The sequence below is a fragment of the Argopecten irradians genome, chromosome 6, assembly GCF_041381155.1.
Source record: "Argopecten irradians isolate NY chromosome 6, Ai_NY, whole genome shotgun sequence".
NCBI classification, from domain to species: domain Eukaryota; kingdom Metazoa; phylum Mollusca; class Bivalvia; order Pectinida; family Pectinidae; genus Argopecten; species Argopecten irradians.
In genome coordinates this window covers 23,438,189-23,458,803 of record NC_091139.1, presented here as the reverse complement: position 1 = coordinate 23,458,803, position 20,615 = coordinate 23,438,189, and the positions used below count along the sequence as shown (strand labels likewise).

Genomic DNA, 20,615 nt, shown 5'->3' with positions numbered 1-20,615 from the left:
TGGACGGAGGAAGGCTTGGGTTGGTAAGTTATATTTTGTAATGTATAGTTGTAAAATTTAAATTTATTTAATTAAATATTAATTCATGACTACAAATAAATAGATTATAAAACTCGTCACTAATACCTACCGTCCGAACACAAGAAGCAAATTCTTTCATTGTGAGATATATTAGCACACCGTTTCTATCCGTCTATAATTTTTTAACTATATACTCTCTAAGTATCTGATAAGACTAAGTAATTTAACAACATTTTTTCTGGAGGAAAAAAGGAATCAAAGTCAGGAAGAAGAAGATAAAGAGCAACAGAGCTAAAATGAAAGAAAAAATAGGGAGAAAAGTTTAAAAGTTCTAGGTAGAATAGAGACAGAGGAACAATATGATAAATTGAATACCGTATGATATGATATTAATCAAAAGATGCAATTTCGGCTTTGTGCGGGCGTGTGAAGATGGTAAAAAAATAATAATTGTGGATTTAAACGACTTAAAAAAGTAAATGTGTGACTAAGTGCAATTATAACTTTATTAGTTTTCCCATTTTTTCCGTTCATTTTCAAATTTAAGTTTTACTTTTTCATCCGTACTATTTGAAAATGTCTTTTTGAATTTTATAATCATCTTTAATTGTGTTGATAAGGGCGTTAATGCTTACATGTAATAAGCTATGTAAACATCTCATTCTGTAAATGTAGTGCTTTATAATTATGATGATTTCATTGTCCATTCTATTACTATGGAGATAATTTTCATGCAAGAGTCCAAAAAGAAAGGATTTTTTCTTAACAGAAAAGGGAATTATGAGAGTTTGTAATAATGTTTCAAAACATTCAAGTACCAGTAATCCTTGCACTCCCTCAAACTCCCATAATATATGTGTAAATAATATGTATGTAATAGTTTCAGTTTCAGTATTACTTAGTACACAAAGAGGAGAGATAACTACTGTGATTTTAAACAAAAATGAATTTGTTGCCAAAATATGATGGACTAATCTATAATGGAACCACTGTAGTTTTGTATTTGTTGTAACATTTAATGGAATTTTATATATTTCACACCAAATTTCTTAATCTATATTGTCAAAATTGTTTTCAATTTTTCATTACCAGATGATAGTACATGTATATCTGACTTGTTTATGAAGTTATAAAGCAGTTTTGATCCTTTTCTATCTCTAAGAAAGAGTTGCAGATTGATAGGCATATATGGATAATGACTTTGTTTTTCTCTGGCAATCATATAAAGAAATTACTTTTTTTTTCAATTTGTGTTAACTTGGTAAATCTGAATAAATTCTTGATATGTGTAAAATAAACTTTCTTCTTCACTCTTTACAATGTCGTTTATGATACAAACACCTTTGTGATAACAGTTTTTTATAGAAAATTATCTTCCTATCCACCTTAATAACACTGTTATAACCAATGATAACTATCAGAATGTTTTCCTGAAGGATTTTCTCGTTGTATTTTGAGGTTAACATCCTCGTACACCACTCCAGAATTTATTATACATTTATTTTCACAGATCTTTATATATTCCGAACCACAATTTGAAAGAAGATCAATGTTAATAAAAATTTAAAGAATTGTCTACCATTTCTCTTTAGTCTGATAGACTCTTCTTACCCATCCTAAAATTTTTGATAAATGTTAAATTTTATAAGTGTTTTGATTTTGTTGGTAGAGCCGTAGTTTTTTTTACACCGGAGACCCGGGTTCGATTCCTAGTCGGGGCATTCGAGCTTTCTGTATAATACCATAGTGTTGGGACAATGCCATTAACCAATACATGTATTTTCTTCATTTCAAGCTAATGTGGGTACAAAGAGAAACCCTACATAGTTCTATAAATTATGTTTGCTGATTATGTGTACTTATTCTTTGAAAGGTAAAATATCTGTCAAAAGCAATCATATATAAGCATTGTTGCTTAACTGATTAACTTTTATCTAGATGTCATATTTCAAGTGCCCAAATGGACGAAAATTTTGACGAGTTGTTTGTTCATTACTAATCTATTAAAAACAAGAGGTTTTTAAAACAGTTGCAATAACATATACTTTATTCACTGTAATAGTTCGTGTTTTAATGTAATGTTTAAAATGAAAACACATCTGATGAAGTCTTAATAATTATTAATACTTATATCTATCTAAAAATGGAATTGTAGACCACATCTTGGCTTTTTTGTTTGACCATGTGCACTCATTTCATACGTAAATGTTATGATTTTGGCAGCAATGTCAAAATTAATTTGAGCTCTTATTTAACTTTGTAGACTAATGAGATGATGTCAACAATGGTGAGGTTGTAAAATTAAAACCTATGAATTGTAATTTTCAAATAACTGTTGGTGGTAAATATAACATTAACAGCTATTCTTCATTTTTTTTCAGATGAGCATGAAAATTACGGCACATTTAACTTAGAACAGAAACTGGTGTAATAAACAATGTAGCTTCATCGCACCGACAAGGAGGAACGCTTTACAGTGTGGCAGTGCTCACAAGAAAACTCCTGTACTTAAACTATATTTTTCTGACCGATGTTGATTAACAACAAAGAAAAGAAACATTTCATTTTGCGATTTTACTAAAAATCACGATTGTGCAACATTCTTTTTGAAGGAAACACATAAAACATCGAGATGGTACACAATATATTAAATATATCACACGTGCTCGTCCCCAACTAAAGTCAAGTGCCTCAAATACTTTACAATCTTCGTACTTAAAGTGTATATGTGTGATGACACAAGTATCAACTATTAAATAGTATCCCATGATCTTAAGCTAATCCGATCCTGTGAAATAAAGTATTAAATTATTTTTCAAACACTCGGACGAACATCTCTTTGATTAATATACTTTTCCATTAAAATATCTCGCCATTAGAATAAGTACTGTATAATAATATACTGATTTTCCATAACGTCTATCCGAATGAAATTATTGAGTTTGTTAAAGCAAGAAATAACTGGATTCAATATTTGTTTTGTTAATACATATGACAAGACATTTACATATTTTCATATACCTGTATAAGATAATTGCTTTATCAGTCATCACATGGATAATTATCACAATAGCTATAAAATGATAAGACAAGACTGAGTTCAATATATGGACAAATTCATAACTCCATTTACATGATTATCAAACATAAGTTCTTTGACATATACAAAAGTAAACCAATTAACGTTGCTGTGAGACAGTTAATCTACATTTGGATACTAATCACCGGTGGTACTAGCTGGGCTACATACCACGGGAGATAACTCTAGGCAAAGGAGGAGATAATCAAACGATATAAAGATTTATAATACGATCAATGTTACTAACCATAAATACTACTGATCTTAACAATATTTTACAAAAGTTAATAACCCTTAATTGAATCAATGATGAATAGGAGTAAATTGGAAATTACTAAAGATAAGAAGTCACAGTGTATAATAGGTTTTGATTATGAGCTGTATTTTTCTTTAGTTAGTGCAGAGATTTAAAGATGCTCCACTGCCGACAGAGCATAAATGATATTAATCATTTGAACAATAATTGGTGTTTAATCGTGTATATATATGCCCAATTAACACAAAAAATAATATAAAATAATTTATTTCGCCTTTGGTGCATGAACAATCAGTACTTCATTCCATACAGGATATAGTGTTATGGAATTTTTTCGGGATGCAATTAATTATTTTTCATATTTTTAACTTGAAGTAAAATTAGAAGGTCAAACTTTTCAGTGGTGGTAATGGTGTAAAGTAAGTAACATTTGTAACTGAAGAAAAATACTAAATCGTCTGCTCCTGTTTTTTATAGTGAAAAAATACCATTTTTCAGTGGTGAAGCATCTTTAAAGTCCCATTATGTTTTGACAACATTCTACAAACTAAAAACCAATACTCCTTATGAATTTATCTTTTTCTCATGACACCTTTAATGGTAATAAATAACAAAAATAGAAAGTATTTACAGCAGGTCTTTGTGTTCAGTTGATTCTAAATAAGATTTTTTTACTGATGCAACATTCAACTACATGTATATGTGTTGTTGTGCTATAAAGAAAAACAATGTTTTTGAACAATACAGTCAGTACATATATAACCCACGGGCCACCTTTTAGATTTTATTCGTCCTTTTATAGTACTTTTACATAAAACTAGGTAAATCACAGCTACCTGTACAAACTCAAATATTGTAGCTCATAGTATCAACAAATTATACACTGTGAAAGTGGTCCTTCATTGTTTGATTATGAGTTGGTCAATTTATCATTAACACATTTGAGTGGTCCATACATCACAAAGAAGATAATTGATTATAAAAATTCATAATCTAATTTAGTCACAAACAAGGGAGGTAATTCAATATAAATATATAAACCGGTATATATAATGGTCCTTACTGAAAAGGGGATTGTAGATATCTATATTTCAGCGATCCCTACATCAGATTCACTCAAGAATGGACAAATATATATCAACTATAGCGTGGTATGAATGGATATGAATCAATCAACAATACCATTGCATTTAATTACCTGTACTACAGTCATTATTGTCTAAACAAATGAAATATAAATATGAATGTTCAACAACATAACATGATGTTGATATACTTTTTTTGTGCAACTTTAACACTGAATCATTTGTTTCCTTTTGCGCAATTTTGCATCTTTATTTTTCTGATAATTTGATATTTTAATTTATAATGTTTGTCATGGATGATTAATCATCATAAACAAATAAAAATATCCACCTTTTTCAAGTAAAACTAAAGAAAAACAAGCTCAGTATTGGGCATGTTTGAGATTCAGTTTCAAAGAAAAATATCCAGAATGATTTAATACAGATGCTAATAACATATCACTGGAACACAAAATAAAGATTGAATCATACAAATAAACATTACTGGTGCAAACAAAATATATTATTGACACAAAGGAAATATAACTGATCAAAATCTGAGATATGATATTTAAAACAATTTATGACTTTGATCACATTTGGAAACTATAACTATATGACAATAACAACAAAAGTATCATCTGATCAACAGTTCACATGGGAGGTATCTGGTCTGATCAACAGTCTACACAGGCATATCAGGTCTGATCAACAGTCTACAGGGGGGTATCAGGTCTGTTCAACAGTCTACACAGGGATATCAGGTCTGATCAACAGTCTACACAGGAATATCAGGTAAGATCAACAGTCTACATGGGGGATATCAGGTCTGATCAACAGTCTACACAGGGATATCAGGTCTGATCAACAGTCTACAGGGGGTATCAGGTCTGATCAACAGTCTACAGGGGGGATATCAGGTCTGATCAACAGTCTTCACAGGGATATCAGGTCTGATCAACAGTCTACACAGGTATATCAGGTCTGATCAACAGTCTACCGGGGGATATCAGGTCTGTTCAACAGTCTACACTGGGATATCAGGTCTGATCAACAGTCTACACAGGAATATCAGGTCTGATCAACAGTCTACACGGGGGATATCAGGTCTGATCAACAGTCTACAGGGGGGATATCAGGTCTGATCAACAGTCTACACAGGAATATCAGGTCTGATCAACAGTCTACAAGGGGATATCTTGTCTGATTAACAGTCTACATGGGGGATATCTGGTCTGATCGACAGTCTACACAGGGATATCAGGTCTGATCAACAGTCTTCACAGGTATATCAGGTCTGATCAACAGTCTACACAGGAATATCAGGTCTGATCAACAGTCTACAAGGGGATATCTTGTCTGATTAACAGTCTACATGGGGGATATCTGGTCTGATCGACAGTATACATGGGGATATCAGGTCTGTTCAACAGTCTTCAACGGGGATATCTGGTCTGATCAACAGTCTACACAGGGATATCAGGTCTGATCAACAGTCTACACAGGAATATCAGGTCTGATTAACAGTATACATGGGGATATCAGGTCTGATCAACGGTCTTCATGGGGAATATCTGGTCTGATCAACAGTCTACACAGGGATATCAGGTCTGATCAACAGTCCATACAGGAATATTAGGTCTGATCAACAGTCTACAAGGGGATATCTTGTCTGATTAACAGTCTACATGGGGGATATCTGGTCTGATCGACAGTCTAAATGGGGATATCTGGTCTTATCAATAGTGTACATTTGGGATATCTTGTCTGATCAACAGTCTACACATGGATATCAGGTCTGATCAACAGTGTATATGTGGGATATCTGGTCTTATCAATAGTGTACATGGGGATATCTGGTCTCATCAACAGTTTACACATGGATATCAGGTCTGATCAACAGTGTACATGGGGGATATCTGGTCTGATCAACAGTGTACATTGGGGATATCTGGTCTTATCAATAGCGTTTACATCAGATATCGAGTCTGATCAAGGACTGTCAGATTGATCAATTAGGGGGTATAAGCATAATTTACAAATAATTAAGAGGATTGTTCCTTTTCAATATCACAGTATAGTATAATAATATGTATTGAACTAAATAAATTTGAAAAAGTAATGGATTGTACAAAAATTGACAATTCTTTGTTTATATGGATACCAGGCTTTCCTCACCCCAGGAAGTCAAAATAAATAAAATCTAAAGCCATTTTTGTTTCTATTGAAGTCAAATAAAAATAGCCAATAATTACAATTTTCTTCTTTTAACTTTTTCAATATAACATCATAAGTTTTCAATTTCATGAGTTGTTCTATAGCGCTAGCACAATCAATTAGATGATAAACACAATGGTTTTCTGTACAACAAACTAAAGTAATTAGTATTAATTAGATTAAAGTTATGAGAATTTCTATCATAGTGCAATTTATGTACATCTCAAAAATTACAGATGGCCTGGTAGCTAGGATTGTATAGAGCACATGACATTGAAATTACCTATTATATTTCTTGTGTTTCAAATGAAGTAAACTGGCAAATAAAGTGTAGTTTGTGAAAAATAAAGATTTGAGATCACATTCATACTCTTGATCACCTGCTTGATATTAAACAATAGTAAAACATTTCAGGACTTTAAAGCCTGGTTCCAAATAACAGTGGGCAACACAAAATCCCAAAGCAAACAAAAACAGTTAGAATAATTCTTAAAAAAAAACCCAGTAATATTCTGTTACTTTAAAGCAATGTGAAAAGATTGAATTACAACATATTTATTAAAAATATGATTTAACAAAGACAACAAAAAAGTAATAAAATTAAAAAAAAATAAAATAAAGGAGCCATTTAATATGCTGGTACATAACATGTATATATATATCAGAAAAACATCCAGAACAAATGTATTGGAAATATTCAAATATGTATATATCTATATAATAACCAGATTTGTAGCAAAGGATAACAAAAAAACAAATTTGTAGCAACCTATTATGCTTGTAAAATTAACAATAATAGGAAAAACAGCTGTTTCAGTATAAGGAAATCAACATCATGACTGTGTATATCAAAGTCTGTGTAATGTTTTAATTCAATGTCACTAAATATGGCAGTTTGGAGTTACCAAAATGACCATGCATGATAAAATATCAGTGATAATGAGGCCTTATTTTGACACTAGTTTTTTATGCTATTTTTAGCGGAACTTTGTATCTTGAAATATCAGTCTAACTCTTGCAAGGTTCTATTTAACAAATTCATGTTCATCTTTTTACATTTGGTAGCATTCCGTTCTTCGTTTATTTAAACTTTCTTTGTTTTTTCAATTTTTTGATTTCTTGAAATTGGTATGCTGCTAATAAAATGTTGAAATTTGAAAAATATTTTCATCTGAATTGAACAATAATTTTCATGCCTTCTCAAACATCACCATTGCCATATTTAAATTCCGAATTGAAAGGAAACGTACCATATTTCACACGACAATGACAAACAGTTTTCCACAAATATCAACATGTCCTATAACTAAAGCAAAGTAAAAATAAAGCTTGTTAAAAATATGAGAATTACATTTAGAAAATGTATAATGTGTTGTAGAAACAAACAGGTGATTTTGCACAAACAGCGTAAATTGCACAGTTTAAAACAAAAAATTGAGTGGTCTCCAAACTTTTTTTTAGAAATGTCTGTCAAAAACACCTCAATTAATGATAATATTACTTTTACATTGAATATTTAACAATTTCTGTTTTGATATAAAGTTGATATATAAAAAGTACAGTCAAACCTGCCTTAGCGACCACCTCTGTATAAAGACCATTTGCTTTAGTGACCACCTCTGTATAAAGACCACTCGCTTAATAAATGGTCAATTTCAACATATTTTGTCCTGGCTATAAAGACAATTTCCCTTGTTCCCTTGGGTTGTCGTTATCGACAGATTTGACTGTTATATACAGCTGTATACAAAATAAAAATCCATTCCGCATGGAGACACCAGTGAAGGCATATAAGGTCTTCCTGCAAATTTTTTTTTTAAATTTTTACAGCTGTATATAGGGTATATTCAATATTGGTTGGATCTATTCTTGAAATAAACAGGAATTTTTTTCCAAATATTCTGGCTTTCATCCATCAACAAAAGTGGCATGTTCTTAAATGACCCTGACTGTTAACAGGATGTTAGTAAAACCAAACCAAATTGTGTCATTTAATAAAATGATAAAGATATCAATTACATGTACCTGTAAATACTTATCTTTATGCAGTTTCTGGTATATCTATGTACTTGATTGCCTAATCGCCAATTGGTATATATGTCACATGCAGTATCAGAGCTGTTTGATTGACAACTGGCAAACCATCGATAAATTGTATACATCTTAACTGTTTAATTTAGTATCATATATGATCGTTATCATAAACAAAACATTGGGCAAGTTAATGGAACATCTCAACTCTAATAACATATTATGCTATACATTAACTAAAGAATTTAAAATATTAAATGACAAATATGTGCGATAGTTTCATGTTACTGCCGCCCAGTGACCATTACTTGGTTTTATATGTATTCTTAAAGAAACTAATTTGAGATAACTACCATTGGCAATAAGGCCCAATATCAGCCCCAAAATCCCCTAGAAAACCCTGTATTGTTTTAATCAAGGTAGCCACGTGCTACTATAGTCAGTTTTAAAGGGAGTTAACTATGAAGAAATCTTAAATTCCTTTCTGTGAAACACGAACTCTTCATTCTCTCTTTTTCTCTACCTCTCATTTTTTCCTTTCTCACTCTCTACACTGATTTGGCATCATTGTTCTGTAACAAATGATGTAAAACTACAGGAGATATTGGACAGACATTTCAAGGCAAACAAGTTTACATGTTAACACAAACAAGACTGTCAAACATAAGAGCACTGCAGTGACATGTGATTTTGGCAGAATGTGGACAGAAGTACGATAAAGACATCCCCATACCTAGCACTGCTCTGTGGTACCTAATTATTGACTGGTCTCTGTCATCAACTGGGACGCTACCATCTCACACGTTTTAAGTTGAAATGACCATATTCATTTTGATTCCAATCTATAATCAGCATTTCTTACAGGACAGATACAGTGCCTGTGTAATATCTATAAAGAGTAAGTACTAATACCATAAGTACATGTAGTTACAGTAACAGCCATCACTGTCTTACTGACTCTCTAGGAGTTTTGATTTATCATCTAAATCCTACTCTACTCTACAAATGAAAGACAGGTGTCCTTTTGATTATAGGTCTCGAGTGATCTAGCTATGGTACAAAAAAATAGGTATGTGCCAGCTAGAGCAGGTGTACTTTTACTATTTTATCTTTGACGTCTAAAAAACTAATAATTAATTATTGAATTATGCAGATCCACTATCAATTTCTAATATTATGAATTTTTCCTGACACCTGTCTTTCTTGGTATTTACCGGTATTCTAAACAATGGTAACCTGATCAAACATAGCCAAGGGAGAAAATCCAATAATCTTACCCCTAAACCACATAAGCTAGCTTATCAATATCATGTTTACCCTTTCTTTTCCTCATTGATTAACTTCTCTTTCACATACAAATGGAAAACATATACCAAAATTCCATTGAAGATGATGACTAATATCACCGCCCCTATACTATTCCAGAATGTGGGGAGAGCCATGGTAGAAAACTTTGGGGCGAGTCGCTCTAGTTCGTGGGTGATCCCGTCAAGTTGTTTCTCTGTAACCATGATGATACAGAGGTGGAATATCTGGTGGCTGTGGCCAACAAAGTCAAATTTCCCAGGAAAGAAACGCTGAGGAACTTCTGAGCTGAAAAAGAATCCTGCCACAGCAAACCAGATCATCTGTTGTATATGATGGTCCAAGCTAGTGTGCCATACCCCAACAGCGGCATACTGGAACAGTCGCAGAAGTATAGGTAAGCTTAGCCAGGTGTAAATTGCTATCACTGACGACACTTGCCAAATTTTTCTGGCTATTGGGTAGGGTCGTTTGTATATAACTTTTGAAATACTACAACAGAAACAGACAATCACCCCAAGGATCATTCCTACCAGGACAGCATTAGTCTGCAACCACGAGTTGACCCAGGCGTCATCATGACAATAGTGGTGATGAAGAATGACACTACCTACTCCAAATAGTCCAATACCTGCATAGTCTATCATAAAGGCTGTATAGTGTACAAGTTCGGATTTATTAGAGAAGCAGTGAGCTGTAGTACTGCACAGGTACATCAGCACCATGGTGATCAGACCGGCCGTAAGTGGCCACATGTGGGGATCTCCTAGCATGTTGTAATTCTTTGCAAAATCGACAGCCCGACTCATAGCAAAGAAAAGACCTGCCAAGTGTGTCCAACAGTTCATACATTCGTTGTGCTTCTGAAAAAGGCTGTAAATGTAATAGCGCCAGGGCTGGTGGGGTGTGCGGAATCCTGTCTCCACATGTGGTTCATGGAATACTACAGGGACACCCTTCTTGGTGGTGGTGGGAGCTAAGGAGGTCAACATTTTCTGTGGGCTGGGCCTTTCTTATAGCGATAGAAATAATAGATCCTCCTGTGGGATACAACAAAGAACAACATAAAATTATCATCAAGAAACCTATTCAGGTAGTTAAAAACCGCATTACAACGAGACTTGAGAAACAAAGTTTAGTCTATTAGTAAAAGGGAAACGACCGATATTCAAACAAGTGAGGTCTGTTTGGAACAAATAGCCTAAACGCTGAAACTTATTTTGTAATTTAACTGATTCGTATTATTTTTATGGTCTTTATTCTCATATCTAGTATGTGTGTAACACGTTATATATATTTTCAGTCTCTCATTATTCTGTATAGAATGGCCTCTTAATTTTAAAGAAATTTTGTTGTATTTTATGTAATTTGTTTTTAATTGAGGACAAGACTTCATAAAACATTTGAACTTTGAACTTTGTAAAAGATCTTCCTACACCTTAGTTACAATGACCTTGTCATAACATGACACTAATCACGAGTGATCACAGGTGGTGGTCACGCATAGTTACCGGCCAAACTATAATCACCGTGAACCTTGCAACTGATATATACATGAATGTCGAAATAATGTGCAAACAATAAACTTGCTTTCTGTCTATGTTTGGTTGTTTTACTTACCACCGATCACCACCAACAGCCACCGGTTTGGCCTTCACTTCCGAGCACGAACGGAATGTGTCTCCTCACCAGGAAATGCGACAGTGGTATTAATTTTAGAAACAGTTCCGGATAGAGAATTACGGAAAATATGGACGGCAAAGCCAAAAACTTGAGATAAACTCGCAACTTTTCATTAAAAAAATCAAAAACAAAAATTGTAATTTTGAAAAAATACTCACAATTCGATTATTAGCATTTCCAGTCAAACGCTAGAACTACGAAACAGCCGTTTCATCATCCTGGGCCTGCAAAATTTGTATGCGCTCTAGTACAGTACGTATCGCATAGATCTATTATTTTTTTCTTTCCGACCTATTTTTTTTTTATTATTATCTATTTCATGTAGAAGACATAATTTAGAAATAAAAGGACACACTTTAAACTATAGAAGTATCTGATGTTAGAATTGTCTAGCATAAACTCACTGTAGTGCAACTAGTACGGCAACGATGTTTTGATCCGTTTCCGGTATCGCTTCGATGTACGAGTACCGAGCAGGTAGGTTCAAACTTTTAGAGTTTAAATACATTGCGCATGGTGTTACAGACCGATATTCAGCTCAAGTATTAATTAGATATCCTACCTTGTATTAAGATCGTGATTTCACGCAAAGTACTCCTATTTATCATACAATTGTGACACTTACATACAGCTTGATGCGAGTTCCTAGCAAAAACTTCAAGTTTTCATCTGAATCTTGCTTATTATCCAAGATATTCACAAAATATGACTGATATACAAATTATTAGATTCATATGTATCAATTTGATATGCGCTTTGCCATATTTGATGAAGAATAAAGAGTGTTTGACCCATTGTTTACATCGTTGTGTCAGCCTTTGCGCAACGGTTTTGATCGATGATATTGCGAAAAAGTGTACGGTTTGGAGTTTGAGATTGCAACGGTTTGGTATTATTTATATGATGGCATTTCCATGCGTAATATCATCCAACCGTAACGTATTAAGCACAGGGATCTGAGAATTAGTTACAGTTTATATAATTATTGACCCGCCAGAGTGCCCATAGACTATTTTAGACGTTTTAAGGACCTAGATAAAAAGAAATCAGTAAAAATCCTATTCTACATTAAACACACATAGTAGTACAATGTAGAATAGGATGTTTACCGATTTTTTATTTAGACCCCTAAAACGTCTAAAATGGTCTTTGGGTACTCTTTATTGCGTATGCGTAACTCTATATACTTAATTATATCGTTTTTATGCCCATCATTACAATGCCTATAAGGTCTCTCAAATCCTTTGATGTGGGACTTTTACTTTAGAACACTTTTGAATTTATGAAACTTTTTATCGAATACCTACAAAAACTATTTTGGGAGAATTTTAACGGCAAAATTTGCTGTAAATATGCAATAGAGTCGAACATCTGAACTTGCTTGTCCCGCCGTCCTCGAATCCTAGCGTAACCACACGGATCTGAGAATAAGCTTTAGTTCATTTCAATATGGACCAAAGAGCCCATAGACCATGTTTACACGTTTGAGGGGGTCTAGATAAAAATCGGTTAACTCACATTCTACAAAGTACGTATATATTGCGAAAGGTGGAAAGCTCCTCAACACAAAAAAAAAATCGAAGAAAAATCTACCACGCCTGCGCTTTAGCGGCCAAAAACCATACTTTTAGGAAGTCTTAAGAAACAGATTACTGTCGTTGGAAAGAACGATACTTTTTGCTTTTAAAATCGTATAAAATGGTCCATGGGCACTGTTTTGGATGTACATTGATACAAACTTTATCTAATTATCAAACTCTTGTGGGCGTAACGTCTTGGTTTCTTGATGTCCCTTCATCGTTTTTGAAATGACGTCAGATTGAATTTCGTGCCCGTTAATAGCCGATATTTATATTGTCACTGTACATGTGTACAGTACCTATGTATGGCTATTAAACCGGCAATGTATGATAATTCTCATTATTAACATTGGCAGTTACATGTAGATTTTGGTGTGCTAATTATTTCTTCAGAGTTCAAGAGGTCACATAAACACTGAGTTTAAGTCAATGTGAGAATTCGTTGAATAATATCAATGTATTCTTAAAATTGAAGAAGTATATATATCTTTGTATATTTGGTTTATCGGCAGTCAGATACTGTCATTGTTTAATCGGTTGCTGATTACAACACACCAGAAGAAATTCCCCAAAAATCATCAACTGTTTATCAAATAGTATTCTTACTCTATACAGACGTATAAACGAACGCGTTTTATTATCAAACTTAAAGGCCCACTACCTTTGCGGAGCAAATTTTATAGGTTTCTTAAAAACATTAATAACATAAGAAAATACCTATCGATGGCCTAAGATGAGGTTACAACACCAAACAAATGCAAGATTTCCTGCGTAATATATGAAAACTGTGGAGATTCATTTCGCTGTTTTGCCGTCTGGCGCAGTAGTATTCAACTACCGCGCGGTAATTAGGACGTCGGCGGGAAACATAAGACGACCCGCGTTATGAAAATTAACATTTTATTTATTTTAATTATTTTGTTCAGGAGATGATGATGAGTGTAGTATTAACGGTAAGTTAATAACTTTTGCGACTCTACACAATTATCGATCTCGTTTTACATTCCCATTTTAAAAATTAAAAGCCGTTTCGGAAAGGTAGTGGGCCTTTAAGCTTTTTTTTCCCTTTATAACTGGAACGACTAGTGATTTTCACTAGTGTAATTAAGCATTCGTTGTCATATTTTGACATGCATTGGTGTGCGACATAAATTGGTTGTTCTCGCATATCTATCATGGTGCGGATATATGTTAAAACACAGTTAATGATATACATCATGTACATGTATATGTATACATTTCTATTATGGTGTGCTAATTCGCACCAAGTATTTATAAGTATATTTTTTAAGTCCTTGTGCGTGCCATTTGATAAGTTTTGTTTTAATTAAAATAGCCGATGTATGCAAAAATATGACATGAACAAGGTTACTGTATATCAAGCGCATTATGGGATAAACTAGTATACCCATTTCTAGTCTACTACAAAATTAAGATAGCTTACACGTTAAATATTACGTCTAATGAATTTAATTCTAATAATAGTACACAAATTGGTCCATTTTCATGTCACTATCTGAAAGAAAGAAATCCAAACCGTACACTCACTTTTGTTTTAAACTTGTGTCTCAACCGTACACTATTGAAATTCGAAACCGTTGCGACACTAGTCTGACATCGAACACAAATTGTTGAATTTCATATGTATTTTTAACATTATTGTAAACATATTACATACCAATGGAAACGGAAAAGTCTAACGATTTCCAATATTGAATCACAGTAAAACTATACCTCAATATAAGTCGGCAAATCGAAGCTGAACGAAAAATCTAGCTGTGTTTTCTGTCATGTGTGATATTCAAATGCATTTTTTGAAATATAAGAAAACAGAAAATAATATATTTTTTGGTATGGTTGAAACTTATCATACTCTTCAGCAATCACTACATACCATGAATCATGGTATCATCCGTAACGCCAGCAAATCAGTGATACAAAGCACAGTACCGTGGTCTTCATGTCGCCGAAGCGATACCGGAAACGGATCAAAACATCGTTGCCGTACTAGTTGCACTACAGTGAGACTGTGGTATATTCATGTAGTGCTTCTTGTATAGTGGAACTGTTGCCCTTATTATAGTGCTATATCACTGAACCATGCCGCCGAAGACACCAAGCAACAAACCCCACCCGGTCACATTATACTGACAATGGCAAACCAGTCGTCCTACTCCCTGTATGCTGAGCGCTAAGCAGGAGCAGATACTACAACCTTTATAGACTTTGGTGTGTCTCGACCAGGGGACAGAACCCAGAGCCTTCCTCGCATGGGCGAACGCTCAACTCAAGGCCAAAAGTAAGGCGGTGCCAATGGAGGCATTAGGAAAGATAAAGCTAGTTAGGAAGAAGAGGAAAGATAAGATCCTAAATTTAGTCGCCTTTTACGATCATGCAATAGGGGAAGCAGGTACAATTCTAACGCAGGGCCGCCCTGGTATGCATTTGCATTAGTTAAATATATATTTACTGAGGAGAGCAGTACCGGAGTAACGCACAACCTCCCCAAAATGACGACCACATACTGAAGCTGTCCGTGTGTAGGATTGAATTTTGAAGATAGTGTTTTTTCTTATGTTTTCGTGTATCCGTTACCTTAGAAGTGCTTCGCACATGTATTCAAAATAAAGATATCTGTATTTGTACAACAATTATAGATATCTCTATTTAAAATAGAGATATCTGTAATTCAAATACAGATATCTCTAATTCAATTAAAGATATCTCTAAATCAATTAAAGATATATCTTATTCAAATACATATATCTATAATTGTTGTACAAATACAGATATCTTTATTTTGAATACAGATATCTTCATTTCAGTAGGTAAATACCCAAACGGCTTGGCATATACATGAGTGTTCATTTCATATGAGGTTTTATGAAACGAGTCTAAGAAGTTTTTATTTTTGCGAGCAAAAATTGAACCATTGAGACGAGTTTCATAAAATCTCATATGAAATGAACACAAATTTAAGATACTTTTTATCACATAACTACAAATACCTACATAACAAAGAATTTCACGTCAAAATATATTCCGAAAATCCGGCAGAGGCCGCCATTTTGTTCCGCCTTCATCGTAATCCTGACGTCATGTCATTTTTCTTGACATCATTTTATTATTTCTGTTTGTCGTCACAATGAATTTCCAGCCAATGAAAATGAAAATCGCTCCAGGTCATATTACACTAGTGACCTACGCAAAAATATTACACGGGCGAAATCACTGGATATCAGGCGGACTATGTGATAAAACGAGACATGTCAGATTATGAATTCGCCATATACCTTGTAACCTGAATTTCCTGACCAATGAAATTAATTCACTGTTACCCATGTCTTCCCTTTTTTTATTCTAGTACCTCTCTTTTGACTAATCAAACACACAGTGAAAATCACATATCAAAAATGTTTGGTGTTACCTTCAAACATGATAAATTTACCCAATATATTGAAAAAAAATCATTTTCTCTCGTCATCTTTATAAGATGTCTAATTATCACCTATTTGGCAAATATTATAATTTGGCGATTCTTTACGAGATGGAGTTGGTGTCCCTAGAATGTTCCGATAATTTGACATGTAATGCATGTATAAATGAATTTATACTCCTATCGAACCATTTGTCACACTGTTCCAAATACCATCCTCGACTCTCCATGGGTTACTATCAATTACGTATTATCCACCTCTTGGATATCTCATAGTAAAACAGAAGACACATGTACTTTGACTGTATGGCTTTGAAGTAGGGCATCACTCTCTCTGTAATCTTCAAATGAAGTCTCTGTAGGCCTGCGAATGGTCAGGGTTTTTTTCTTCTGAGCAAGTTTTACAATGAAATAGTCCAGGTGCGGATATAACGTCAGTGATAGTAACCTCTGGAGTCGACCTTAAAATACATGCATTGATACATTGATTTAAACCGTGTGTCACTTGTAAGCAAGTTGTAACAATCATTTACTATCAATCCAGTGCATTAATCTTGCTTTTTTATTATTTCTCGTGCCATGCACATACAAACTTGCACATGTTAAAGTATTGTCAAACTTCATGTTTTAAAGATAATATAAAGTTGCACCCATGTTTATAGTAAGCAATCTAGAAATCTTGTTACACACATCTTTTCATCGTATTTTCATTCTACACTTCATAATACGTTGAACTATGAAGAATAAGTTCCAATTTTAACATACAAATGTGTAGTGATCCAATATTGTTAAACTATAATAATACAAAAAACAACTACTAAATGTATAGTATTATAACAACTAGTAGTTTTTGATCATTGATACATGCTAAACACCCTCGTAAACCCAGTGTCTAAACTCCACTGTACGCTCCGCAGGCTGATTACCGTGGGTAACCGAAGATGACATGCTAAGGTGCTTAGTTGATGATAATTGGAAATACACGCTAACATGTATATCAGTTTATGATTATTAATATACGCTAACGTGCTTATTTTATGACCATTAACACATGCTTATATTGTAGTTTATGATCAGTTGTTAACCGACCGGTTTCTAGTTTTTTATATTTTCACAACGGAGATAACGTCGTTGTGATATATCTCCATTACAAATATGAAATCCAAAGATGCAGAATAATTTTTCAAATACAAATTTATTAAATAGAACTGTTTCTAGAATTCGGTAAATGATTTCCAGAGTATCCGAAAATCGACCCGTGCCGTCTGAGCTCTAGACCCTAACTGATTACAAAGTAAAGGTTATTGTAATACTCCCAAGCGAAGCAAAGGGTAATAAGTCCCAAGTGACGAGAAATCAGCAAACCTTTTATATTACATACAATGCTTCTGCGTACTTTTCGGTACTAGGGGTTCTTTGCTAAATGTACACGTTAAAGAAAGATGAATTGTGCATAGTATTTCAGAACAATATAATTACATATTAAAAAGATTTAGCGAAAGTTTGTAATTAAAAGTCTTGAATAATATAATAGATCGAATGTACATAAATGTTCTAATAAGCGCTTTTTCATTAAGAAAGTAACACCGGAATATTATATGTGTATTCACTCGTTTTCGCATTTTCCCTACAGAAAATGTAGAGCATATGATAAGAAATTATATTAACAACTTTTTAGTCGTTTTTAAACCCATTCAATATTACAATATATAAACTTAATACTAAGTCAAGAAAAAAAGTACGTGTCCATGTGGAGTTGAATATACACAAAATTAAAACGACTGTCCTCTAGCACTTTCGCCATTTCGTAATGGCTCTTCAAAAGATACACACGCAAATATTGTTCATACTTTATACTACTATAACGGTACGAAATAATCTGAAATATTATATCAATTGATTTCAACGATAACTTATGTTGTTCCAAGACAATATTTATGTACAACGTGTTGAAGGTTATCTTGTCAATTCACTGTTTGTAAATTTTTAATGTTCTAGCAGAAGGGTCAGAAGAATCTAACCACTTGGGCATCCAGAAGTACGGTAAAAGATGACCCTGGCCGGAGAAGAACCCCTCAAATATCCGTCTATAGTATAGAGACTCCGTGGTGACGGGAGGGTTGTGAGGATACTGTTGGTTACTGCCATCCAAATCCGAGACAGTCATCTGTCAATATCACAACTTGTTCAATGTATGATATACAAATCATATTCTTACGTGAAAAATATAGAGGTTTAAAGATGTAGAGGAAATACGGAAGAGGTATTATGTAAATACAACTTCAATAAAACATAAATTAGTTTTGCATATTGATATCATGGTGTCGATAAAATTGAATCTAGTGATCATGAACACACGCTAAAACAAAACAAATAAGAAAAACATAAATGATATGCGAACAACATTGAAAAATACATTTATGCAGAAGATAAACGCAATACCAATGATTATAAGATGTGGATGTTGTTTTGATAACTTTTATCGTCATGCGCTACTCTATTTAACAGTGTTCGCGGATTACATTTCCTTGAAAGAGCTTAGGTTTGGTTGAATGTTGGTTTTTTTTTCGAAAATTGAACAAGGGAATAAATGGAGAATTGTATGCGGAGAACTCATGAAGAAAGTAACGTTTGAATTTGGCTTACATAATACCTTTTCTTCAACAAAGTCTTGAATCATTTGATGCAAAGATTTTGTTTGTGTTGTCAGCCCGTCACTGAAACCTTCTTTCTGTCTCCATAAAGTTTCCTTCGGGATTAAATTTGTATCGTCAAAGGAATATCGAAGCAGATATTTTTCAATACCTTTCTTTGGGGCTCTCAACGCTGGTGAGAGAGAGAGATAGTAACTGGTGAATGTATGATCAAGAAACGGCACCCGTACCTCCAGCCTTCAAAAAAAATGTAGTAATTATACCAATTAAACGTGTTTGGTTTCATCAGAAGAATTATTTAAGAGATGCGAGGTATCTGAACGGAAATTAGAATAAAAGTAAATTCGCTCACCCAAATGCAGACGACATTCGATCAACTCTTTGAACATCAAACATACTGATGTCTTTACACAGTCGTCTGCTTTCTTTATCACCTTCTTCCACAGAGGGCGCTTCTCTGAAGTAGATGTATCCCTGGGCAACCTCGTCAGATCCTTCACCCGACATAATCACTGTAGTATCCGTCTTCTCCTTCACGTATTTACATAAAAGGTACATCGCTGTAAAGGACAGTCTAATCTATTTTAAAATAGAGATTCTAAAGGATAATCAATTTACACCATTTTTAGCTGCCATATGCTATCATGTAGTTTGAGGGAATATAAATTGCGTTTTTTTTTTGTCCTAAGCGAAGTCTTGCTAATTAATTATTGGAGTAATTTTTTTCTCTGAAAACTATGACGTTACCCTCTGAAACACATGACGTCACCATCAAACTCTGCAATATGCAAATACGTAATAGAATGCCGCACGTGGTTAGGTCTTCGGGTTTATTTTGTAAGTTATCAATTAAAGCTTCATTGAACCTTTTAGGCCTTCGTGTGCACCACCACATATGCCATTAATGGTGCTAACATCAGCGACAGGCGTCTACTTCTGGCTTTGGAAATGAAGAAAGTGAGGCACTCCGATACATCAGGTCAACTCTGGAACGGAAGTGGAACTCTTCAAGTGAGGAGTTTTCCAAAAATCAGTTTGATTGGTCAATAAATTTATTTAACCACTCAGATTGATCCTTGCAAAACTGCTCGCTTGAAATATCAACTTCCGTTCCAGATTTGAAGCATCGTCCGCTACTTTGAGAGTTTCATGTCCTGTTTCATATTAAAAAACTGTAACTTCACGACAAAAACTTGGCATACATTGCAAAAATAGGATTTTCAATTAAGGTACGTTGATTATGGGAGCGGACACTAAATTTTGTCGTCATATTATGTCTAATTTCAAAA

At 33.7% G+C, this 20,615-nt stretch overlaps 2 protein-coding genes across 2 annotated transcripts; both read right to left on the bottom strand.

Moving 5' to 3' along the window:
* Positions 1 to 2,580: 2,580 nt before the first annotated feature.
* On the bottom strand, positions 2,581 to 11,704 carry LOC138325376 (membrane progestin receptor beta-like). Its single transcript, XM_069270998.1, has 2 exons — positions 11,594 to 11,704; positions 2,581 to 11,013 (listed from the first exon to the last, which is right to left on the bottom strand). Exon 2 carries the CDS (start codon positions 10,963 to 10,965, stop codon positions 9,982 to 9,984), a length of 984 nt encoding a protein of 327 aa, XP_069127099.1. The 5' UTR covers positions 10,966 to 11,013; positions 11,594 to 11,704; the 3' UTR covers positions 2,581 to 9,981.
* Positions 11,705 to 17,848: 6,144 nt separating this feature from the next.
* LOC138325375 (asparagine synthetase [glutamine-hydrolyzing]-like) lies at positions 17,849 to 20,405 on the bottom strand. The gene is made up of 3 exons (XM_069270997.1): positions 19,679 to 20,405; positions 19,326 to 19,563; positions 17,849 to 18,839 (listed from the first exon to the last, which is right to left on the bottom strand). The coding sequence occupies exons 1-3, from the start codon at positions 19,882 to 19,884 to the stop codon at positions 18,642 to 18,644; spliced, it is 642 nt and encodes a 213-aa protein (XP_069127098.1). The 5' UTR covers positions 19,885 to 20,405; the 3' UTR covers positions 17,849 to 18,641.
* Between the last annotated feature and the right edge of the window lie 210 nt (positions 20,406 to 20,615).